A 26,920-nucleotide genomic window follows, 5' to 3' on the forward strand; every position below is an offset into this window, starting at 1 on the left:
CTCATTGATACGTATATTGACTTGGCCATCGCACGGCTGCATAATGACATATGGATCATCGTCAACTATTAAAAATAATTCAAATTGAACATAACGCTAGCGATCACATGCAGCTTGGGCATTATACATATTTAGGAGTACGGCATTATGTGCGATTGCCAAGTCATTATATATATTAAAAATTGACAGATAGGTAGGTAAAGGTTCCAGTTCTTGAAAATAAGACAAAAATAATTAAAGGCGACTGTTTATTTTTATTCCGTGGGTAACCAAACCTCTTTTAAATGTCTACACAGTTTTAAATCACGTGCACACCGGATGCGTCTACGGACACGCACTTGCGAATTGTAATATACAGATTCGTATGAGAGACGGCACACCGTTTGCGTGCACTGTTCCAACATATTAACACACGCACACGCAGCCGGTGTGCTCTAATCTTTAAGAACTTATACTATAATAAACTTACACATTATAAATGACATGGATTGCTCTAGATCTTTTCATTTTGACGTAACTAATACCTTTAGAAGTATCTATTATTAAATTGATATCACTACAACTTTCGTAGTATACAAGACCAAATATTATAAGGTGCGTTGGGGTAAGATTGAACGGGTTTTTCATGAGTAAGACAAAAATCCGTATGCCGAAGCATTACCACAGATTAATAAATAGTTACTACGGCATTACTGGCGACTTTTCATCTTACCCCGCATTAAAAAACCTTTCAATCTTACCCCATCGCACCTTAACTAAAAAAAAGTGATATCTACATAGAAAAACCTGCGCCAAAATGGATTGTAGAGATACTATTACTAAAATAAGAAAGAAAGTGGAATGTTAAATTTACTATACAATTAAAAGTTTAATTTAAATCATTGAGGAATAAATTGGAGATTGACGCCAATTTCGTTTCTGACGTCGACAAAATCCCGTCTGGACTCCACTTTACTTATGCAATACGTGAGTTGCATCACTCAATTATACTTTATAAGGGTGTTAAGGTTTGAATTGTTTCTTAAATGGTCCATTGATGATTTTTGTTGACTATGTCGGCCAAATTAAGATTTTTGGAGGTCACTTTTTTAACTGACTGACTGACTGGCGTTTTTGACCGAGCAAGCGCGAAACGTCTCCGTTTCAGTCATTCTAGTGCCATTTTGTGGGCAGGTTGACGTTTTGTGGTAATGTGGTATTCTTTCTAAATTCTCTTTTTAATTTTTAGTAATTTTATTGATTTTAACATGATTTTCCATCCCCTCTAGACATGCAATCTACATGAGTACGTAGGTGGGCGCGCTCATGACGCCGCAGTTGTTGTCCTTGGACGACATTAACACGTATCCGTCGTTGCCCCACATGTTGGACCATGAGTTTTTAACCAGCCAGTATTTCTGTCCGTTGAGGACGCCGTACCCGACCGCCAGCACCGCGTGGTCGAGCTGATCCACTTTATTTTTGCTGGAAACAAAGAAATTGTAAAAAACCGGCCAAGTGCGAGTCGGCGCACGAAGCACGTATAAGAGCCCCACTTAAATATATATTTTATTCTGTTTTTAGTATTTGTTATAGCGGCAACAGAAATACATCATCTGTGAAAATTTCAACTGTCTAGCTATCACGGTTCATGAGATAGAGCCTGGTGACAGACAGACAGTCGGACAGACAGACGGACAGTGGAGTCTTAGTAATAGGGTTCCGTTTTTACTCTTTGGGTACGGAACCCTAATAAATAAATAAATAAAACATCACATGCTCGTATCTCGTCATTACGAGCCAACAAGTGTTGACAGTTGCTTCAAAAAGTTATCTCTTAACTTGTGTGTTGCTTTAAACAATGCGAGCCGAATTATTGTATAGATTTTTTTTTTCTAAGCATAATCAAAGATAGATATAACTCCGTAATAGATGGATACAGTCTAAGGAAAAAACGTGCTTTGAAAATCACGAAAATTTGATTCTCGATCAGATGGCGCCACTAGTTTTGGCCTACTAAATAATTTTAATTTATTATGATTTTTGTAATCAATTTTTATTATGTAATTGACAATGTATGATTAATACCGAATAAAAATCTATCTATCTATCTATCTATCTACTCTCGTATAGAGGGCGTTGACTGTTTCGTTTGTCATTTATAATTTTAACGCATACCAGTGAAAGAACATGGGTCAAAATCATAAAAATAATTAATGCAAATAAAAAAAATCATTTATCCATATTTAAATACATTTTATCGTATTTTTATAAATCTTCATTTTTAGTTTTAAAGTGTGTCGATAGATGGCAGTGAATTTACTGTGGTTACAAAATTTACTATTACAGTACCGCTCTAGTATAAGTTACTCTATGATTCTAGTTAGGTTTCTGTGGACCAATAAGTAAGACCATAAGCCATAAGTTAAGATTCGGAGACATTTTTCTAAGACTCTTGATAAAAACTTTACGGTTTCAACATGCGTTTAAACTTTTAAAGGATAAGTCCGTTCACTATATGATATCTACCGGATAGTCGCATAATTTTAACTAATACTAAAAAAAATTTTTAGTTTTTATTTTATTATTATGGTTATTGAGTGGGACCCACGGAGCACCATAGACGGTGCAGGCCGGGGTGCAGGCAGACCAAAAAGGAGATGGCCCGACTTGGACGCATTCTACCCCAAATGGTGGGAAAGTGCCGATGACAGGGTCGAGTGGAGAAAACGAGGGGAGGCCTTTGCCCAGCAGTGGGACACCAAAGTAGGCTAAAAAAAATGGTTATATTACCATTCGGGATCGTAGTAAACGCCGTGAGAATAGAAGCTGAAAGTCTTGTGCGAGGCGTCGATGGCCACCGAGATGGGGCCGTGCTTGAAGATGGCCAGCTGAAAATACATGTTTATTATTATATTTTCAATACCATAATAGTTACATACATACATACATACATGTAATCACGCCTATTTCCCGGAGGGGTAGGCAGAGACCACGGATTTCCACTTGCTACGATCCTGGCATACCTCTTTCGCTTCCTTTCTAACATTCCTCATACACGCTCGCCGGTTTAGGGTGCTATTGACCTGGCATTTCTTCAGGATAGTATAGTTAAATGCAATAAATATCATATATATAAATAAAAAACCGAGCTCCCCCACCGAGGATTCCGTACTTTTTAGTATTTGTTGTTATAGCGGCAACAGAAATACATGATCTGTGAAAATTTCAACTGTCTGGCTATCACGGTTCATGAGATACAGCCTGGTGACAGACGGACAGACAGACAGACGGACGGACGGACAGACAGACAGACGGACAGACAGACGGACAGACAGACCCAGAATAGGGTCCCGTTTTTCCCGGTTTCCGATGAAATTGAAAATTTGCATACATATGTAAGTCGGGTGACAATACAATATTATGGTACCATCGAGCTGATCTGATGATGGAGACAGGAGGTGAGCATAGGAACTCTGTGATAAAACAACGCAACCTAATTGTGTTTGAAGTTTTTAGAATTGTCTCGATGAGTATTAGTTGCCTGTGGAAAGAAAAGTACAGTCAGCGATAAAAGCTTGTAACAAAAATTAAATTTTTGCCGAAAACTTTTTATATTAAAACGGGAAATGCTAAGATGAGGATGAGAAAATATATAAGTTTTTCAAAATATGTGCCATTTTCATCCAAAAGGGTACTTATTGTCGGTTGTCAATAAGGCGCCATTTCCATACAGCTTCAATTTGAAATCAACCTTATCGACAAGCGACAATGTGGTACCTTTTGGTTGAAAACGTCACATATTGTACTGACCCTTAGAGCTTTCTCGTCGTTGGTGGTGACGTTGACCCAGCCCTTGATGGAGGTCACCAGGGTCACGTTATCGATGTGACAATAACCGTCCTGTCAACAAATATGCAGAATTAGAAAGGGTTCATCCATTAATTACGTCACACGAATTTCGAGGTTTTTTGACCCCTGGTGTGACGTCACATTTTTTTCAATGAAATCGGCAAATCGAATTAAGTATTATTAATATTTTGTCAAAATATTTTTGACAAAAGAAATATTTGTAATTTTATAACCCAAAACAGATTAGGAAAGAAAATTAAACGATTAAAAATGATTATCGTTCCAAAAAATGGGCCTAGTGGGTAGTGACCCTGCCTGTGAAGCTGATGGTCCTGGGTTCGAATCCCGGTAAGGGCATTTATTTGTGCGATGAACACTGATATTTGTTCCCGAGTCATGGGTGTTTTCTATGTATTTAAGTATTTATATATTATATATATCGTTGTCTGAGTACCCATAACACAAGCCTCCTTGGGCTTACCGTGGGACTCAGTCAATCTGTGTAAGAATGTCCTATAATATGTATTTATTATTTATTTATAAAAACTTGTTATTTAACTGTGCATGCGGCAGACATGCCCAGCCCAGTCCCACTTAGCGGTTTAGACATTGAACATGAACGTACCTGTCCCAGATAGCCGCCGTAATCTTCCTCAGTGGGTAAGCCGTGTTTCATGATCCACTGATACGCGCGGTAGTCCTCGCCACCGTCGCACCCGTTGTTACCGAAACTGTGCAATAAATACAACTATTTTATTTCCACTTCAGCAACTCGAACAAGCCTACTTTAGTCACTCCCTGGAGTGAAGAAAGTGCGACTTTCCTCACTCCAGGGAGTGAAACAAAGTAGCTTTTTAATTTAGTGAAGGCCATGAACTGCCACTTCATACTTCTATTACAATTTTTTTTTGTATTATTCTGTGTAATTCGAAATACATTTTAACCTTTAATATGTTCTCACTACTGAGGTAAAAAATTATGTGTGTAACACGAGAGCAAAGTTATTTTACATCTCGTGTTTTTGAGTCTTTCGCTTTCTCGGGACTCAAAATAAAAACTCGCAAGAAAAACTAACATTCCTCTCTTGTTGCACAAATAACTATTTCACCTCAGCAGCTAGAACAAGCCTACTTTAGTCACTCCCTGGAGTGAGGAAAGTCGCACTTTCTTCACTCCAGGGAGTGAAACAAAGTATATTTAATTTAGTGAAGGCCATGAACTGCCACTTAATACTTCGGGATCTATTACAAATTGGAAATACAGTTTAACCTTTAATATGTTCTCACTACTGAGGTGAAGAATTATATGTGTCACACGAGAGCCGTTATTTTACATCTCGTGTTTTTGAGTCCCTCGCTACGCTCAAGATTCTTAGAAAATTTCGCTTTCTCGGGTCTCAAAATCAACACTCGCAAGAAAAACAAACTTTCCTCTCTTGTTGCACAAATAACTATTATCTTTTATATGTGTGTGTTTATTATATAAGTAAAAATAGATATAACTCCGTAATAGATGGATACAGTCTAAGGAAAAAAACGTGCCTCGAAAATCGAGAAATTTTGATTCTCGATCAGATGGCGCCACTACCTTTATCTCGTATAGATGGCGTTGACGGTTTCCTGTTAGTCAGTGAAAGAACAGGTCAAAATCATATAAAAATAATTAATGCAGTAAAAAAAATCATTTATCGATATATAAATACATTTTTTGATATTTTTATTTTTAGTTTTATTCGTGTGTCGACAGATGGCAGTGAATTTACTGTGGCTACAAAATCCGCTCTATCCTTAAATCATTTTACGGTTTAGACTCACTTGTTTTAGTCACTCGCGCGACATGTTTCGGAGAGCCTAGGTCTCCTTTCTCAAGCACTAATAGTGCGAGCAGCGTTCACGACGACCGTGTATTGCGTACTGCCGCTGCCGGTTGGGGGAGGTCTTGCGCTATCGTTGTAGGCGGGCACAGTGGTGTGTTTGGGTTTGGGTCAGCCAACACTTGTAGCGCCACACAGCACGAACTCACTATGTCCACTACACTGTCACAACCCTCACCGGCATTCTGCTGAGGAACCACAGGCTTCCATGCTCCACCCTATCCTATCCGCTCTATCCTATTATATCCTCTTTGATAAAAGGTAAGGTGGGGTTAGAATAGTTTATTATGATCGGGGCAAGACTAACAGTATGAGGATTCCATACAAGCAAAGATAGATATAACTCCGTAATAGATGGATACAGTCTAAGGAAAAAACGTGCCTCGAAAATCAAGAAAATTTGATTCTCGTTCAGAGGGCGCTACTAGTTTTGGCCTACAGTCGTATAGATGGCGTTGACGGTTTCGTTTGTTATTTAACAATTTTAACGCATATCAGTGAAAGAACATGGGTCAAAATCATCAAAGTAATTAATGCAAATAAAAAAAAAACATTTATCTATATTTAAATACATTTTATCGTATTTTTACAAATCTTCAATTTTAGTTTTAAAGTGTGTCGACAGATGGCAGTGAATTTACTGGGGTTACAAAATTTACTATGACAGTACCGCTGTAGTATAAGTTACTCTATGATACAAGTAATAGTCTTACTCCACTTTACCTTATATATTCCATATTCTATTTGTCTTATATAGGTATCAAATGATTGATTCGGCCCGCGCCGCATCGCTTCGCTTCGCGTTTGAGTGTTGTTCGCCTACGTAGTACGCAGTAAAAGCGTGCTACTTTTAATCCGGAGGTCGCGGGTTCAAACCCTGGCTCGTACCAACGAGTTTATCAGAACTTATGTACGAAATATCATTTGATATTTACCAGTCGCTTTTCGGTGAAGGAAAACATCGTGAGGAAACCGGACTGATCCCAACAAGGCCTAGTTTCCCCTCTGGATTGGAAGGTCAGATGGCAGTCGCTTTCGTAAAAGTAGCCACGTCAATTCCTGGGATTAGTTGTCAAGCGGACCCCAGGCTCCCATGAGCCGTGGCAAAATGCCGGGACAACGCGAGGAAGATGATTCTGTTTGTCTTATAACTACTTAATTTGTGACGTTTTCAACCAAAAGGTACCACATTGTCGCTTGTCGATAAGGTTGATTTCAAATTGAAACTATATGGAAATAGCGCCTTATTGACAACAGACAATAAGTACCCTTTTGGTTGAGAATGGCACATATCTTGGAAAATGGTAGATTTACCCCCAGGAGCAGTCAACGAGCGCCTGCTGGCTGAGGCGGACGAGGTGGTTCCCGTTCTTGAGGAACAGAGCTCCCTCTACGGCCCCCACGGTGCCAAACGACCAGCACGACCCGCACACTGATTGATCTGTTAAAAAAGGTTATGGGTTGTTGATATTGTATCGTCAGGTGACAACCCACAGATATAAATATACCATAGATGACGCAAATGCATCTACTTCGCGTGTCCGAACCCCGACCAAGCGTCGAGGTTGACCGTCGCTCTTTACAGTACACGCGCGTCAGTTGTTGCAGACGGTTCGTAAAAACTTAAGAAATGCCTCGTTGCGTGATAATTAACTGCAACAGCCCAAAAATTACGAGCACCCAAAGGCAAGAACATATTTCCTATCACAGGTGAGTAATTTCAAAATTATATTGTGCGGGGTAAATGAGAAAATTTAAAAATAATGTGTTTCAAACTGTATTATGTTACATATCAAATGGAAGAGCTTATTTAGAGAATCTCAAATAATTTTTTTCTGTAATTTTAAAATAAATAGTTTAGGAGTTATATAAGGAAATTGTTAAAAACTACCATCATCAACTGTCTAGCTATCACGGTTCATGAGATACAGCCTGGTGACAGACGGACAGACAGACAGACAGACAGCGGAGTCTTAGTAATAGTGTTTGCCCTTTGGGTACGGGATAACAATAAAAGGTAACCTTTAACAGGGGTGACGGCGCCGAAGAGTCTCCAGTCGTGCTCGGACGGCAGCTTGTCGCTCTCCTCCTCCACGTCGTCCCGCGCGTACGGGAACGGCAGACCTGAACGGACATGTACATACATTGTACTAAACATATTATTTATTTATTATTATTATTATTTATTTATTCATTAACAATATTACAATTGTGTCTGAATATTGACTATATCTAATCTGACATGCGTCAATTTAACTACGGCATAGAGTAACTTATACTAGAGCGGTACTGTCATAGTAAATTTTGTAACCCAAGTAAATTCACTGCCATCTGTCGACACACTTTAAAACTAAAAATGAAGATTTATAAAAATACGATAAAATGTATTTAAATATGGATAAATGATTTTTTTTATTTGCATTAATTATTTTTATGATTTTGACCCATGTTCTTTCACTGGTATGCGTTAAAATTATAAATAACAAACGAAACCGTCAACGCCCTCTATACGAGTGTAGGCCAAAACTAGTGGCGCCATCTGATCGAGAATCAATTTTTCGTGATTTTCGAGGCACGTTTTTTCCTTAGACTGTATCCATCTATTACGGAGTTATATCTATCTTTGACTACGGTAAATAAAATAAAAAAGAATTTACAATATGTCATAACAAAATATCACAGTTCAATACAAAATAGGATCACAAAATTCATTACAAAATAATTATTAAAATTTATTGAATTAATTAACGTTGCCAATTATCGGTAAAATATTTAATGAACTCTTCGCTATTCTCTCATACAATCAAAGAGTGTGCTACGATTTAAAAGTCAGTAAGAAACAAACCGGCTTTTAATTACCACAGGGTGGATTAATTATTTTTTTACCACTTGCTTAGGGTTCATCCATTAATTACGTCACACGTAATTCTAGGTTTTTTGTCCCCTCCCCCCTTCCTTGTCACACTTGGTCACATTTGGCAAAGTTGGCGAGTGAACCAAGCGAAGATTCTAACAGTATACGTTTTAAATTAATTTTTAACAAGCAGAAACGTCTGCGATCGATGTTATTAAGCTTAGAATAAATTTAAAAATGGAAAAATTACTGCCTTGGGTGAGACTTGAACTCATTCATTTTTTTCCATTTTTAAATTTATTCTAAGCTTAATAGCATCGATCGCAGACGTTTCTGCTTGTTAAAAATTAATTTAGAATGGGTAGCACATCGTAACTGGTGAATTTCCAATATGACTTGGAACTCCGGTGGCCGTTTAAGAAGTGTAACGCTCTTACGGTAGATGTCGCTAGGGTCCCCTAGACCCATTTAGTGGGAAGATTTGCTGACTATGGATGAGGTTTTGGTGGCTCAATTGGCAGAGCGCTGGAGTATCTATCCAGAGGCCGTGAGTTCAAGTCTCACCCAAGACAGTAATTTTTCCATTTTTAAATTTATTCTAAGTATACGATTTCTTATTCTTTTCCTAGTGACTGATATACGAGTATTATTGTACCTGGGTTAGGTCCGCTGTATTTCCTGCCCCTCAACGCAGTCAGTTCATCGTCAGTCCTGTCTCAATAACCTTTCTCTCAAGCAGGATAATATATGCCCTGTCTATAAGCAGCTTTTGAGCTACTTTCAAGAGTACCACCTGCTGAAGGAGATGTATAATGAGGGTGACAGTACCTGGGTTGGGTCCGCTATATTTCCTGCCCCTCAACGCGGCCATTTCATCATCAGTCCTGTCTGCCAGATGGTTGACGGCCATAGTATACCCTCGTCGTGCGCGGTTTTGCGAGTGAACGAAGCGCAGGTTCTGACGGAAGATGTTTAATCGCTTTTCGTGTTCCACATCGCTGTGGTAAGTCTTGCCGTGCTTGTTTTTGAATCTGAAGGAGATCGAGGTTTTAGAATAAGGTAAAATTGGGTTTCGAAATGTCAACTTCATGTGATGAAAACTATAAATAAATGAGATAAATTATTTGGGGCATTTTCTATGAAAAAGGACCTTATTGTCGATGACGCTTACGCCGCACAGCGTCGCGCGGCATTGTATTTGTGCAATTTTCAATCAAAAGGGTACTTATTGTCGGTTGTGAATAAGGCGCTATTTCCATACAGCTTCATTTTGAAATCAACCTTATTGACAAGCGACAATGTGGTACCTTTTGGTTGAAAATGTCACCTTTATATCGGAGCATCGTTTATAATGGCGTAAGCGCCATCGACAATAAGGTCCCTTTTTATAGAAAATACCACATTGTTTTTGTTGCGGAGTGCAGATGGCGGACCTGTATAAACTTGTTTTTTTATTTTATTTATTAAGAAACAAACATTCATTAACATGAAATATTAAATTAAGCGGCAGTAAATATTCCTATAGTTTCCTTGAATTACATATCACAAATATATATAGCTAATGCACCTTTCAATACAAAGGAAAAAAAACGTATATAAATGCAATTAAATTTTAAATACTTTAAACGGGTGTACATTGTTTTGCAGAATATTGATTCGTAGAATGTAATGTTTCGCAGAATTTTCATTTCATAGAAAACATATTATTTCACAGAGGGTCGCAGTTCCAACCTAACCTAACCTACTTTTCTGTTAGACCTAATGGGTTCTACACAATGACTTTTAGCTGTAACCTAAAAAGTTAACGGTTTAAAAAAAAAAGTTTCTATGAAATGAAAATTCTGCGAAACATTACATTATATGAAACAATTTTCTGTGAAAGAAGCGGACACCAGGACGTGGACCACGAACGGGTGCATTTTCCCCGCGCCTGTCCGATGATGGAAAGGGGAAGGTGGGGTCAGGTCGTGCAGACCCTGTGCGCAGTTTACAGTATAATCATAGAGTAACTTATACTAGAGCGGTACTGTCATAGTAAATTTTGTAACCACAGTAAATTCACTGCCATCTATCGAGACACTTTAAAACTAAAAATGAAGATTTGTAAAAATACGATAAAATGTATTTAAATATGGATAAATGATTTTTTTATTTGCATTAATTATTTTTATGATTTTGACCCATGTTCTTTCACTGATATGCGTTAAATTTGTTAAATAACAAACGAAACCGTCAACGCCATCTATACGACAGTAGGCCAAAGCTAGTAGCGCCCTCTGATCGAGAGTCAAATTTTCTTGATTTTCGAGGCACGTTTTTTCCTCAGACTGTATCCATCTATTACGGAGTTATATCTATCTTTGGTATACTTTACCTGTTGAACTCGTCGTGCACGTGCCCCTCGTGCACGGGGTGCACGAACTCCTTCATGGGGTTGAAAGTGGCCATGTGACGGACGCCGGGCCCGGGGAATGAAGTGCACTCCATACCTGAACGGACAAAACATAATGGTTTGCTCATCATTTTTGAAGACATATCCATAGATACCCCACACGCATGGGTTTGATGAAAAAAAAATTTTGAGCTTCAGTTCTAAGTATGGGGAAAGCCCAAAATTTATTGTTTTTTTTCTATTTTAGAGTCAAAATCTTAATGCGGTTCACAGAATACATCTACTTACCAAGTTTCAACAGTATAGTTCTTATAGTTTCGGAAAAAAGTGGCTGTGACATACGGACGGACAGACAGACAGACATGACGAATCCATAAGGGTTCCGTTTTCTGCCATTTGGCTACGGAACCCTAAAAAGATTATCAATAAGGTCAAAGAAGGTTTCATGCTATTTATTACCTCAGGAGCTCCACATACAGGCAGCTCCAAAGTAAAAAATCGTAATTTGTTAATTTCTTCGTATACTGATTCTAAATACTTTGTCCAATGGCTAAGGTCACCTGTATAAAAACATTTACCCGGGTCAACTTTAAACACGTCGGGGTTAATGTCCTCGACATCGTAGTCACTGTACTCGATATAGTAGTGGTCGTAGTGAGAGCCCAGCAGGGAGTTGAAGCCCTTCATCTCGTATCTGAAAATAGTTATTTTCATCACACTTAGAATTGCACGCAGGCTTAGCGGGAATTATACAGGGTGGTCAAAAAATATGTGCATTCACGTTGCCCAAGGCTCGGAACCGGTTTTTGTTTTCAAAATCACGAAATAGACCAATATTTTTAATTATTTTATGCTCTTTACGTAGATCTCAATCATATAAAATGAAATAATAAACCAAAGAACGAAAAAGAACGTAATAATACCGGTATTTTTTGTGTGCAGAAAAAACCGGTTCCGAGCCTTGCCGTTGCCAGATTTTGGGATTATACTGAGCAACTTTTACTATGGGACCAACCACGAAATCGCGACAAAAAATTTGCCTATTTCATACATTTTGGCTGGTCCATTTTCTATCTAAAAAGAATAACAAACAAATCCATATTTTATTTTTTATTTTATTTTATTTATTTGGGGCATCAACAGCAATACAAAAATTAATACAAATCACAGTGAACAGAAAACATAGCCAATAACAGATACCACAAAAGTACAATTAACATGCAATAACTAAGTGGAAACACAAAAAAAAAGAAGGGAGTAAAAAAGCATTTTATACAAACTAGATATGGCTTGCATAACATATGTACGTGTGTGTTTTGAGTGATTGTGTGTGCGTGTTCGTGTGTGTGTGTATGTGACTGTGACTGAGTGTGTAATGGAAGACGGAAAGATTAAAGTGTGTAATTATTTACCTAGTTATATTTCGTCAATTGTCGTTATTTTTAGATTTCAGTAGCAGTGACTGAACTCGTTTTTTTAAAGTTGATTTTGTGCAGTCGAACAAGTCGATACAACTATAGTAGATTGTTAACCAAGGGACGAAAGGCACTCATTTCTGCCGAGGTATTTTGGCGCTCGAATGCAGTGAGAGCGCCAATAGTCCGAGGCAGAAATGATGCCTTTCACCCGAGTTAAACACTCTACTTTTCATTTCGAATACGAGGAAAGTAAAATGCATGTATTTTTTTTAAAACATGACTAAGTATACATTTTTATAGTATTTCTTGAGGGTACTTTCAATTAACAATTCAGACAAAAGTATCGTTATTTATGGAATGGAGAGTCAAATATCAAAATGAAAAATTTATTACAAATCCGTTTAAACTCAAATTTCAATTGCGTATCGTAAAAAAATTAAAAAAGTCGTACTTCGAACGTAAAATGCTCTAGTGCAGACACGTATCATTTTCTGCGCACCTTTTAGAACAACAATGACCCTCTTTCAGAGCATGAGAAATGAAAAATTGTTTATTATTAAGTATCAAGTAGTAGTAGTTATCATTAGTATCATATTACCTGATAGGTATAGGCAGGGCGTCGCCTTTCAAATCCTTTTTGTATTTGACCCACATGGTGTATTTATTAATCTTGTCACCTATGGTGGTCGTCATCCGCCATTTTGTGGCCTCGGTGTCACGCATGTTTTCAGTACCTGTAAATAATATATCATCAGCACTGACATATGTGGTATTTTCTATAAAAAGGGACCTTATTGTCGATGGCGCTTACGTCATTATAAACGATGCTCCGATATAAATACAATGCTGCGCGGCGCTGTGCGGCGTAAGCGCCATCGACACTAAGGTCCCTTTTCATAGAAAATGCCCCATATATGTATGTGTAGTGTAGACAAACGTCGAGAACAAATTGTGTATGCGAGGTGTCCGCCATTTTTTGCGTTTGAAGTCTGTCACTAAGCTAAAGAATAAGCGCAGTTAGCCAGTAGCGATGAAGTGCATGCACTTCATTGAGGTGCGGAAACATTTTGTTCAAGAGGCCGCCTCTAGTGTATGCATATTACCTCAATGATCATCAGTATAAAAAATTATGTATTTACAATATATAATAGTATTTTATACAATCGTGATATAATAGAGAGCTTCTCAGAAGAGTACCGTGTTTAGGCAACGAAGCTTGCTGAGTTGCCTAAGTAAGGTGCAAAATTGAAAAATTTGATTATACCACTATTGTGCACAATACTTTATCTACGAATCATGTAAATAATACTTTTTTTACTATAAAACCTAAATAATTAATAAAAATTGGTATCTCAGTAGACAGTCGTGCGTGTTAGAATAACAGGGAGAATGTTCTGAATGTCGACCGTCTGTCCGTCCGTCCCGTTCACTTGCAGACACGTCTAGGCAGACGTGAAACAGGCGTTCAAGACGGTCTCTGTGGTTACCGGCGCGATCTAAATCATATCATACTGACCAATGTACTTGAAGTCCGTCATATCCGGGAGAACGTTTTGTATATTGACCATCTGTCCGTCCGTCCCGTTCACTTGCAGACACGTCTAGGCAGACGTGAAACAGGCGTTCAAGACTGTCTCTGTGGTTACCGGCGCGATCTAAATCATATCATACTGACCAATGTACTTGAAGTCCGTCATATCCGGGAGAACGTTTTGTATATTGACCATCTGTCCGTCCGTCCCGTTCACTTGCAGACACGTCTAGGCAGACGTGAAACAGGCGTTCAAGACGGTCTCTGTGGTTACCGGCGCGATCTAAATCATATCATACTGACCAATGTACTTGAAGTCCGTCATATCCGGGAGAACGTTTTGTATATTGACCATCTGTCCGTCCGTCCCGTTCACTTGCAGACACGTCTAGGCAGACGTGAAACAGGCGTTCAAGACGGTCTCTGTGGTTACCAGCGCGATCTAAATCGTATACTGACCAATGTACTTGAAGTCCGTCATATCAGGGAGAACGTTTTGAATGTCGACCGTCTGTGTCCGTCCGTCCCGTTCACTTGCAGACACGTCTGCCTGTTCAAGACGGTCTCTTAGGTTACCGGCGCGATCTAAATAATATACTGACCTATGTACTTGAAGTCCGTCATATCCGGGAGGACGTTTTGTATATTGACCATCTGTCCGTCCGTCCCGTTCACTTGCAGACACGTCTCTTTATTGAGAACAGTTTCTGTAGTAACAGGTGCGATCTGAAAACAAATATAATTTTAATTTTATTTATTAAGAAACAAACAGTCTCGTATACGTAACATTAGGTACAAGGGTAGTTAGTAATATTGTAGACTTGCAGTTTCCTTAATTAAATTTATGTAAACCTAAACATAAAAGCATTTAATTTGAAAGTATCTAATATATGAATTATATTATTATTAATATAGCGACGTCAATAAATATTTAAATCTAAAAAACACTGTACAAAAATTACAATTTATATATTATATATGACAATATAGCCCTATATTAATTTTTAACAAGCAGAAACGTCTGCGATCGATGCTATTAAGCTTAAAATAAATTTAAAAGTGGAAAAATTACTGCCTTGGGTGAGACTTGAACTCACGACCTCTGGTTCAAGTCTCACCTAAGGCAGTATTTTTTCCACTTTTAAATTTATTCTAAGCTTAATAGCATCGATCGCAGACGTTTCTGCTTGTTAAAAATTAATATAGAATGGGTAGCACATCGTAACTGGTGAATTTCCAATATGACTTGGAACTCCGGTGGCCGTTTAAGGAGTGTAACACTCTTACGGTAGATGTCGCTAGGGTCCCCTAGACCCATATAGTGGGAAGATTTGCTGACTATGGATTGAGGTCTTGGTGGCTCAGTTGGCAGAGCGCTGGAGTATCTATCCAGAGGTCGTGAGTTCAAGTCTCACCCAAGGTAGTAATTTTTACCACTTTTAAATTTATTCTAAGCTTAATACAGCCCTAGTTAAATACATTCCATAACATTTATTTATTTATTTTAGTAATTATTTAACGGTATCGAGGGCTAGAAATTGTGATTACCGTAACGAGTACTTATCCAACAGAAAAAACCGGTCAAGTGCGAGTCGGGCTCGCAACGTTTGTTGCAACGCAACGCCTCACTTAAATATTCATTTTATTCTGTTTTCAGTATTTGTTTGTTATAGCGGCAACAGAAATACATCATCTGTGAAAATATCAACTGTCTAGCTATCACGGTTCATGAGATACAGCCTGGTGACAGACGGACAAACAGACAGCGGAGTCTTAGTAATAGGGTCCCTTTGGGTACGGAACCCTAAAAACGGCCAAGTGCGAGTCGGACTCGCGCACGAAGGGTTCCGTACCATTACGCAAAAAACGGCAAAAAAATCACGTTTGATGTACGGGATTAACCCACTTAAATATTTATAATATTCTGATTTTAGTGTTTGTTGTTATAGCGGCAACATAAATACATATCACGGTTCATAAGATACAGCCTGGTGACAGACGGACAGACGGACGGACAGCGAAGTCTTAGTAATAGGGTCCCGTTTTTACCCTTTGGGTACGGAACCCTAAAAATTAGTCTTTAATAACTCACTTTGATCATCGTGCCGTATTTCGGGTACACTGTTGAGGTCATCTGGTAGGTCTTGACCATCTGACCGTAGTAATCGATGCGGGACTTGCCATTCTTGCTGTCAAACCTGTCAAGTGTCAACCGTCAAATTAGTGTTTCAGACGGACAATAACATAAACATAGTATATACAATTATTATTCACAACGACGGGACTTAATCGCGTAAAATAAGTTTTAAATTCACCTCCGACGTTTCGAGGACGGCGTTGTCCCCGCTCGCGCGTCTAGAAGATGTTGATGTCAACTTGAGCCAGTCTTCTCCGAGACCACGGGGACAACGCCGACCTCGAAATGTCGGAGGTGAATTTAAAACTTATTTTACGCGATTAAGTCCCGTCGTTGTGAATAATAATGAGTAAAAATCGTGAGTTTAAATAGTATATACAAGTAGTTATAGACATGAAACCGAGCGACCATGGGTAAGAGAAAGACATATTCATGTATTGACAGTTTCATGTATGGCAGCATAATCCTTTTTCTCTTTCATTCGACCATGAAACAAGTAATTGTCATTTTTTTATTGTGACACACTTTTATTGCTGACTGTACTTCTTCTCGTTTGCATGTATATCGAGTACTTCTTGAGACCTTTATATTATTATTTTTTTCGGACAAATGCATCCATATTGAGCCTAAACTTGATGTGTGATGTGTGTTGATGTGTTTGTGTTTTTCCATCGAGGTGTTCCTTTGGCTACCTACCGGCTGCATCATCAGAACACCTCCATGTTAACATATTATTGCATTGTCACCGGAATTACGACAGTACTCCAAATTTCAACTGAATCAGAGAATGTTAGGGATGAATGTTGATGGACGGAGAGCGTATGGTAGACCCAAAAAGCGATGGATGGATTGTGTAAAAGAGGATATGAGAAAGAAAGGAGTGAGTGCTGAGGTGACGAAAGACAGAGGAGAATGGAAGAGAAAAACATGTTGTGCCGACCCCACATGACGTGGGATAAGGTTAGGAAGAAGAGAGGTATATACGCAGTGAAGCTAAATAAAAGTGTGTACAGACAGACAGACAGCGGAGTCTTAGTAATAGGGTCCCGTTTTTACCCTTTGGGTACGGAACCCTAAAAAAAACATTGTTACGTAACGCGAGTAACGCCTTGTTCCAACACCCCTCCCGCATCCTCCCGCCCCTGTATCTTTTTACAAGACCCCCCCCCCCCCCCCCAATTGTACGTAATATTTGAACGCCCCCCTAGATGTATACACAAATAGGCAAATATAACCAATACATATTTCCAATCTCTGCGTATTTGCCATGTTATCAGTGACTTGACTGACTTGTGACCTGTAGATAAAGTTCACACAACAGTTCTCAGTCTGATCTCTTTGTTATAGTCTGGCCTCAGATCTAAGAAGTAATTGAAGAGGAAAGCGGACAACCGCTTATATATACAAACGTAGTCCCCATTTTCCTCTGGATATTACTATTATCATAGAGTAACTTATACTAGAGCGGTACTGTCATAGTAAATTTTGTAACCCCAGTAAATTCACTGCCATCTGTCGACACACTTTAAAACTAAAAATGAAAATTTATAAAAACACGATAAAATGTATTTAAATATGGATAAATGATTTTTTTTATTTGCATTTATTATTTTTATGATTTTGACCCATGTTCTTTCACTGATATGCGTTAAAATTATAAATAACAAACGAAACCGTCAACGCCCTCTATACGAGTGTAGGCCAAAACTAGTGGCGCCCTCTGATCGAGAATCAAATTTTCGTGATTTTCGAGGCACGTTTTTTCCTTAGACTGTATCCATCTATTACGGAGTTATATCTATCTTTGCTATTATTCAAAATAATATAGGCTTTAACAGGTTTTAATTATAAACTGTAATAGAAGTCATATATTAAAGAAAAAGTGACGAAGCCCTCCAGTGGTGAAGGCCGGATTCGAACCGGCGTCTTTAGCTAATTTATATATAGTAGTGACTACTTAAAAAACACAAATCAAAATATTTAATAAAATAATTTGATTTGTTCCCAAACTTGTTCAGGTTTTAATTAGTTAACTTTAATTGCACTTTTGTCTGTTTTTACAATTTATCCATTTTTCTTTAAATGAAAGAGTATTTTGGTAACATTGTTTTGACAACTTGGAATTTCTATCTCTAGTTTAATTTAGTATTTATATAAGTCACATGGTTTTCATACAATTTTTTAGAAAACTTTAGGTCTATAAGTCTATTACCCTATATTGTAACAACTTATATTAATATTAATAATATTAATAAGAGACTGTTTGTTTCTAAATAAAGAAAATAAATAAATAAATAATGTTTTATGTATATCAACCATAGCTATGCCCCTGTTTGATTTTTTTAATTTAAGCCCAACCAAAGGATACTTAATGGAACTATCATTGGGATTTGGGACCATCCATGGACCATCGGACCACCATAATAGCACAGGGCGGACACGCTATACATCAAAAATCACTTGCGTTTCTATGTGCGAACGGCACGTCTGTACACGCGTCATGCGTCATAGTTTAAGTAAGTTGCTTAAAAATAGTACTGAGCGGCCGGCGAACGGCCGTCAATCTGCTGTCGCGGGGCGAGGTCATTCAAGTCGGGGCGGGGCGGTGCGTGGCCGTTCTGTATGATAATACTATTACTTATTCTGTGATAGTACCTAGTATCATTTGACGTTAGAGGTATCATGTTTTTAAAAATGTCGATTCAGTGAATCACACAATTGTGATTATAGAATGCATGTATCGCGTGCGTCAAATTACACTTTAGCTCCAAGAACGACGAACACAAGACATGCAAGGTTATATTACTGAGGTGGGGATTCAAATTTCGTCGAGTTAAACTTTACTACACTACCGCTCATAACTATTTAGGCACTCGTAATTGCTTCCATACAATTGTATACAAAATCTACTTTCAGAATTATACCGCTAAGTCGCAGTCGGGTAACAGTTTTTTGTGCAGTTTACTTTTTAAGGGTTCCGTACCCAAAGAGTAAAAACGGGACCCTATTACTAAGACTCCGCTGTCCGTCTGTCAGTCTGTCCGTCTGTCTGTCTGTCACCAGGCTGTATCTCATGAACCGTGATAGCTAGACAGTTGAAATAGACACAGATGATGTATTTCTGTTGCCGCTACAACAACAAATACTAAAAAGTACGAAACCCTCGGTGCGCGAGTCCGACTCGCACTTGGTCGGTTTTTTTAAATTTAACAGACATATCGAGCTTCAAAATGATGTGCAGAATATTCGTGTACATTGCCTATTTACCAAATGGCAAGCGTAAAAAAATCCATAAATCGTTTTCCAGTACAAAATCGTTTTATTTTGTATGAACTAGTACATAAGGTTTTTTTAAATCGTTGCATAAAGTAAACTTTAAATTTTAAAGGATGTCTTTCTTTGGCAACAATTTGAGGCTCAATATATTTACCTAAATAAAAATTCAATCTAACATGTAAGAGAGTCATTTGCCTGCGATCGAACAGTATGATTTTATAAATATTTTTTGTAATTGTATGGTGAAAATTGCGGGTGCCTAAAAGTGACGTTTTCAATCAAAAGGTACCACATTGTCGCTTACCATAAGGACGAAATTGGATTGTATCTTTATACGAATAACCTGTCAGAGCGTCCTTATGGCAAGCGACAATGTGGTACCTTTTGATTGAGAACGTCACAAATACTTTTGAGCGGTAGTGTATATCTCAATCACAGTCTATGACTAAACAAATAGTATGGGGCATTTTCTATGAAAAGGGACCTTATTGTCGATGGCGCTTACGCCGCACAGCGTCGCGCGGCATTGTAATTATATCAGAGCATCGTTAATAATGGCGTAAGCGCTATCGACAATAAGGTCCCTTTTTATAGAAAATACCACATATGGATTTTTTCAGATGAAAAATTTAATAATGTTTTAGGAGTCACAGTTCAGGTGGAAAATATAGGATAACGAGAATTCTCGAGTTCCGGTCATTTTTTTCTCGTCTCGAATGAAGCTAAAATTCTCGAGTTGTCACGAGTTCGAGAAATCTTGGTGACAAACCCTAGTCACTACCCACTGAGCCAGATCAGTGATCGTATGATATGGTGTTTAAATGTGACGTTTTCAACCAAAAGGTACCACATTGTCGCTTGTCGATAAGGTTGATTTCTAATTGAAGCTATATGGAAGTAGCGCCTTACTGACAAGCGACAATAAGCTTTTGGTTAAAAATGGCACAAATAGTGCAAATAGGGCCTGACACTCTTTAATAGAGAAAGATAGTCTTATTGCGATTCCTATAAGAGGAAAGAGAAAATAGTGCCATGCTTTGTCTTTATCACCGACCGGAAAATTTTTATGGTCGAGTTATGGCATCATAGCAAGGAGGCGATGGCGAAATACCGAAATTTATAAGTGAAAGAGAAAAAGGATTATGCTGCCATACATGAAACTGTCATACATGAATATGTCTTTCTCTTACCCCTGGTCGCTCGGTTTCATGTCTATAACTACTTATATATACTATGGCATTTTTTCATGGTCGGGTTATGGCATCATAAGAAGGCGATGGCGAAATACCGAAATTTATAAGAGTGAAAGAGAAAAAGGATTATGCTGCCATATATGAAACTGTCAATACATGAATATCTTTCTTTTACCCCTGGTCGCTCGGTTTCATGTCTATAACTACTTATATATATATATATATACTATGGCATTTTTTCATGGTCGGGTTATGGCATCATAAGAAGGCGATGGCGAAATACCGAAATGTATAAGAGTGAAAGAGAAAAAGGATTATGCTGCCATACATGAAACTGTCAATACATGAATATGTCTTTCTCTTACCCCTGATCGTTCGGCTTCATGTCTATAACTACTTGTATATACTATGTCTATGGCACATAGTGTCTACTTAAAAAAAAATACAGTTCAATAAAAGGGCATATCGAAAATATTTTTGACAGATAAGTTGTACTTACCAGGAAGAAAATGGCTCGATCAGCTCAGCGTAGGGAATCATCAGCTCGCCCTTCACTGAGTACACGGGGTTCCATTGCGGGGGGGCTTCTGAAAACATCGGAAACATGAACTCATGGCCAAAGACAAACCTTATTGGTTTTAACGGTACTTTTATAATTAAGTTGTATATTATGTGTATTTACCTGAATAAAAATAAAAATAAAACCGGCCAAGTGCGAGTCGGACTAGCGCACGAAGGGTTCCGTACCATTACGGAAAAACCGGCAAAAAAAAATCACGTTTGTTGTATGGGAGCAACACTTAAAATATTTATTTTATTCCGTTTTTAGTATTTGTTGTTATAGCGGCAACAGAAATACATCATCTGTGAAAATTTCAACTGTCTAGCTATCACGGTTCATGAGATACAGCCTGGTGACAGACAGACGGACAGAGGAGTCTTAGTAATAGGGTCCCGTTTTTACTCTTTGGGTACGGACACGTAAAAATTATAAAATATAGTATTTTTCAAAATGGAAGGGTACGATGATAGATTCAATTTCAATTTTATTGTAAATTTAATAATATTTAATTTCTAATCTAATGTGAAATTTAATAACATGTAATATAATCTTTAATAGGGAATATTACGCGAAACTCTGCGAAGGGTGCGCCACTATCACAATCTGAGGGTCTAACGCGAAACAAGAATGACATTATGACTTTCAATAATTATGTGAAACAAAGGGACCCCGTGGGACTTCCGGTTCGAGCGCCATCTTGATAGTTAGCATCGTGATTAATTACTTTGTTTTTTGCTCATTAATATTGTTTAAAGTGTAATATCGATAGCTTATTATACAGTAAACTAATGTGGTAGTGTGCAGTGAATGGAGAATTAATTATGAAGCGCGTTTAACCACCATCTTGGAGTCAACGGCCGGTAGTCCACGTGCTTCTTGTAAAGTCTAGCTATCGATTTACAAGAGCTAACAAATCACTGTACACTGTCTTGTACAACCGTACAATTTTTGTCGTTTTTAAACCTTAAGAGGTTAATACCTTGATACTGGCGAAATAGTCCCACTGGGCTAAAGCCATAATTTTAAAAGAAGAAGAAGAAGAAGGGACCCCGTTATGAAAGTAACACATAACACAAAATGACGAAAACAACTTACGTTTATCAACATAGCCGGCGGTGGCGGCCGCGAGGCACAACACGAGAAGCAACATGTTAGACGTCCGTCCGTCGCGGTGGTCGGCGACTGAATGACATACATTCATTGTTAGTTGGTAATATTATCTTATGTGACGCGTACGCGGGCAGAGGGTTCTAGCATAGAGTAACTTATACTAGAGCGGTACTGTCATAGTAAATTTTGTAACCCCAGTAAATTCACTGCCATCTGTCGACACACTTTAAAACTAAAAATGAAGATTTATAAAAATACGATAAAATGTATTTAAATATGGATAAATGTTTTTTTTATTTGCATTAATTATTTTTATGATTTTGACCAATGTTCTTTCACTGATATGCGTTAAAATTGTTAAATAACAAACGAAACCGTCAACGCCATCTATACGACAGTATGCCAAAGCTAGTAGCGCCCTCTGAACGAGAATCAAATTCTCTTGATTTTCGAGGCACGTTTTTTCCTTAGACTGTATCCATCTATTACGGAGTTATATCTATCTTAGGTTCTAGGAACGTGTGATATAATCTAGGGATAAGGTTGCGTTTCCACCAGAGATGTGCTGTGTACTTGTGAATGTAGTACTTGTCTGTTGTTTGTATATTTTTTATTATATATTTTTTTTGTGTAATTCGACGGTGTACTTCCTTTTTGGCGAAATTTATTTCGCCAAATTTCACTTGGCAACCAACTTTTCGCCAAAGTTTCATTTGGCAAACCAATCGTTGGCATAACCTTACTTCGCAACCATTTCATTTCCCAACCCCGTACTTGCGAAATGAAAATTACGTACTAGATTGCGTTAGGTTAGGTTGGATTATGTAAATTTGCGAAATGAAATTTCGCCCAACTAAAAATATGGGATTAATAGTTTCGGAACTGAAAGTTTGTCAAGTAATTTTCGCCGAAACATCAGTAAACCAATTCGACATTTAGAGACACAACTCTAACAAAGTATCTAATATTTCATTGATTCCATATTTGTAATTTTTAGTTAATTTTATTGCTTGTAAAAATTGACATGTAAAAGTGCCCCTGTGGCCTAATTTGCTGAATAAATGTATGTTTGATGTTGATGTTGAATGAATTAATAGTTTTATAGTTTATGAATGAAATGTGTTTGTTAAGAACCAATAGAATCACTTAATTTACCTATCAACGCTAAGCGTGTAGTGATTCTATTGGCTATAAACAAACACATCCATATCTGGTGGAAACGCAGCCTTAGGGGTAGTAGGCTACTTATACAGGGCGATCAATCCAAATGGGTCAGTAAGGAGAAGTCAGAAACTATGAGAGATAGCGAAATCTGTTCTTAGGAACCATGGCGTCGATTTTAGATTTAATAATAATGACATTTAAACTTTTTTTTAAACTCTCATACATAACCGAAAAATCAATATCAATATTCTTTATGTAATCGCGTGTAGTATTTGTTTGTATAATTGATCCTGAAAGTATAAGGACCAGATTTTGCTGTGATGCTGTACCTCTATGCCAATATTATTAAATCTAAAATCGAAGCCATGGTTCCTAAGAACAGATGTATGTATGTATGTAAACACTTTATTGCACATAAGACAGGTTAAGATATACAATTAAACAGAAAGTATACAATGTACAAAGGCGAACTTATCCCTGTAAGGGATCTCTTCCAGTCGACCTTTGAGCGACAGAGAGGCCATTTAAAAAATGACAGACAAACGAACACTATTTACAGAAAAGTGAAAGTGAAGTGAGATGTTGCTATCTCTCATAGCAAAGATAGATATAACTCCGTAATAGATGGATACAGTCTAAGGAAAAAACGTGCCTCGAAAATCACGAAAATTTTATTCTCGATCAGATGGCGCCACTAGCTTTGACCTACTCTCGTATAGAGGGCGTTGACGCTTTCGTTTGTTATTTATAATTTTAACGCATATCAGTGAAGGAACATGGGTCAAAATCATATAAAAATAATTAATGCAAGAAAATAATCATTTATCCGTATTTAAATACATTATAACGTATTTTTATAAATCTTCATTTTTAGTTTTAAAGTGTGTCGATAGATGGCAGTGAATTTACAGTGGTTACAAAATTTACTATGACAGTACCGCTCTATCTTATTATATCCTCTTTGCTCATAGTTTCTGACTTCTCCCTGCTGACCCATTTGGATTGCTCACCCTGTATAAGTAAAATACAAAGTAGTGTCGATATACATATATTATCGGCACTAATGATGAAACTGTTTTATACTTTTATATGTCAAACTCTGTTTTATAGAACATGTTTAAAAAACCGGCCAAGTGCGAGTCGGACTCGCGCACCGAGAGTTCTGTACATTACACAATTTAAACAATGTATTTTTTATGTGAAACGTGAGTGAAAGGTAAATTGCGGTTTACGATTTATGACGTATTAAAAAAAAACTACTTACTAGTTCTCGTTCAAGTTCAAACCAATTTTCGGTGAAAGTTCGCATGGTAATGTACATCATATATTTTTTTCAGTTTTATCATTATTTTCACAAACTATTCAGTTTAGAAAAAAATGATATTAGAAACCTCAATATAATTTTTGAAGACCTATCCATAGACACGTATGGGTTTGATGAAAACACAATTTTTGAGTTTCAGTTCCAAGTATTGGGAACCCCCAAAATGTATTGTTTTTTTTTCTATTTTTGTGTGAAAATCTTAATGCGGTTCACAGAATACATACTTACCAAGTTTCAACAGTATAGTTCTTATAGTTTCGCAAAAAAGTGGCTGTGACATCAAACAAGGGTTCCGTTTTTTGCCATTTGGCTACGGAACCCTAAAAAAATAATGTTGTAATAACCAAAAAGGTATTTAGAGAATTTCATTCTAATTACCAACATGCTTGCATTGTAGATATTTTAACTATTATGATAACACATATGTGTCGCCATATCATACAATAAAAAAAAATAGGTGCATATTCTTTCAAATTTACGACAACAGCAAATAATAAGCATAACAAGAATTATTGAAAACTAGCTTTTGCCCGCGACCTCGTCTGCGTAGGATCAGTAACAGCAGCTAGATTAATTTTTGCACCTGGAGAAAGTGTAATAGCATAACAGCAATCATTCAATTTGTGCATAAGCTTAATTTAATAATTTTTATATACAAATAAATTGAATTGAATTGAATTAATTGCTTGACATCAATTATCAGACATTTCATTTAATCTCTCAATTTCACCCCCTTTTTCACTCTATTTAGGGATGATTTCCGACATAAATACCCCATAAAAACCTGGGACTCAATCTATCTCTATGCCAAATTTCAACTAAATTGGTTCAGCGGTTTATGCGTGAAGAGGTAACACACAGACAGACAGAAGACTACCCTACCCTAACTACAAGTTGTTATCGTATTTTTTTCTCTTTCAATGTCAATTCAAAACTACTAATGCAGAAATTCTTTACAGAAGCTAATTTTATCTGTAAGAGTAATTTTATGAAATGTTTTTTAGGGTTCCGTACCAAAAGGGTAAAAACGGGACCCTATTACTAAGACTCCACTGTCCGTCTGTCTGTCTCTGTCTTCCCGTGTCTGTCTGTCACTAGGCTATCTCATGAACCGTGATAGCTAGACAGTTGAAATTTTCACAGATGATGTATTTCTGTTGCCGCTATAACAACAAATACTAAAAACAGAATAAAATAAATATTTAAGTGGGGCTTCCCTACAACAAACAAGATTTCTTTGCCTTTTTTAGCGTAAGGAACCCTTTGTGCGCGAGCTGATTCGCACTTCAACTGAGGGTAGATCAGTATGAGGATGGAAGTCGGGTTACATATTGATACAACCAGATTAAATTTAAAAAATAAATATTTATTAGGAAATATTTTTCCTATAAGCTTCTTATAATTCTTAAATTTCCTGCTGGGGATTACTGCGGAAATTTGCTTTAAACAATAATCTAACTGGAACTAACCTTTTTGTTTAGACCTACCCTAACATAGTATATAGTGAAACAAATACATTTTAATGTTAAACTACAGAAGCTACATGTATAAATATGCACCTATAAGCTCATTAAGATATTAATCTACTATACGAATTCACTTTAAAATGATTTCTTGTTACTTAATTAAAGAAAGAAGATGAAGTATCTGCCTATTGCAATTAGATCAAATTATGCTTCGAGAAACTATAAACATATTACAACACAAGATAAATTATTCCCTCTTTATTTATATCAAAAGAATATCAATTAAAATTAACTTTCTTGATTGGAGATATTATGTAGTAAAATGCCGGTGGATGTAAAATTTATTTCGATGCCAGTGGTACGTGAAAGTAACAAAGCTATGTTCATTACCTTAAGTCTTTCCTGTGCTAGTCCTTTTGTATTTAATGCGGTTTATTATCAACTGATTAGTCTTAGAGGCAAGTTTCTTCGCAAATAAACTCAATTAACTCAAGGATACATCCGATAAATCAACACCAACAGTCAACACGAATGTCACGAATGACGAATGCGAACTCGATTATTTGTTTCGCTTACTATCGATTATCGATTAAATTTTTAGAAATATATTTTACGTTCTCCGTTTTTGCGATGTTTTTAAGTCAAAAAGAAATACCATGGAAATACCTAAATACGTTCACATGTAAGCTAAATAAAATGAGTTTTAATTTAAATTCATTACTTACAAATCGATATCGAAAACCGGTAACAAGTAACGATGCGTCATGGTTATCACTATTATATATACTG

The 26,920-nt window shown here is 37.2% G+C and overlaps 1 protein-coding gene across 2 annotated transcripts; it reads right to left on the reverse strand.

Annotated features, from left to right (window-relative positions):
- Nucleotides 1-234: 234 nt before the first annotated feature.
- LOC134750967 (digestive cysteine proteinase 1) lies at nucleotides 235-26,671 on the reverse strand. 2 transcript variants are annotated; one of them, XM_063686262.1, is made up of 15 exons: nucleotides 26,522-26,671; nucleotides 22,163-22,249; nucleotides 21,005-21,092; nucleotides 15,992-16,097; nucleotides 14,502-14,625; nucleotides 12,967-13,102; nucleotides 11,529-11,644; nucleotides 10,933-11,047; nucleotides 9,387-9,589; nucleotides 7,727-7,828; nucleotides 7,019-7,145; nucleotides 4,457-4,562; nucleotides 3,793-3,882; nucleotides 2,773-2,870; nucleotides 235-1,464 (listed from the first exon to the last, which is right to left on the reverse strand). In XM_063686262.1, exons 2-15 carry the CDS (start codon nucleotides 22,215-22,217, stop codon nucleotides 1,278-1,280), a joined length of 1,653 nt encoding a protein of 550 aa, XP_063542332.1. In that variant the 5' UTR covers nucleotides 22,218-22,249; nucleotides 26,522-26,671; the 3' UTR covers nucleotides 235-1,277. The 2 variants fall into 2 exon arrangements, with proteins under 2 accessions (XP_063542332.1, XP_063542333.1); XM_063686263.1 differs by lacking the exons at nucleotides 14,502-14,625; nucleotides 15,992-16,097; nucleotides 21,005-21,092; nucleotides 22,163-22,249; nucleotides 26,522-26,671 and adding an exon at nucleotides 13,885-13,978.
- Between the last annotated feature and the right edge of the window lie 249 nt (nucleotides 26,672-26,920).

This window comes from Cydia strobilella, chromosome 21 (genome assembly GCF_947568885.1).
Source record: "Cydia strobilella chromosome 21, ilCydStro3.1, whole genome shotgun sequence".
Lineage (NCBI taxonomy): Eukaryota > Metazoa > Arthropoda > Insecta > Lepidoptera > Tortricidae > Cydia > Cydia strobilella.

What these genes read in the sequence shown, in the direction of transcription:
- LOC134750967 (XM_063686262.1), bottom strand. Translation starts at nt 22,217, where the DNA reads ATGTTGCTTCTCGTGTTGTGCCTCGCGGCCGCCACCGCCGGCTATGTT. An exon ending in GACGGACTTCAAGTACATAG is followed by an intron (nt 13,103 to 14,501) that starts GTCAGTATATTA and finishes TATTATTTACAG; the next exon opens with GTACTGAAAACATGCGTGAC. An exon ending in GTGCACGACGAGTTCAACAG is followed by an intron (nt 9,590 to 10,932) that starts GTAAAGTATACC and finishes GATCTCCTTCAG; the next exon opens with ATTCAAAAACAAGCACGGCA.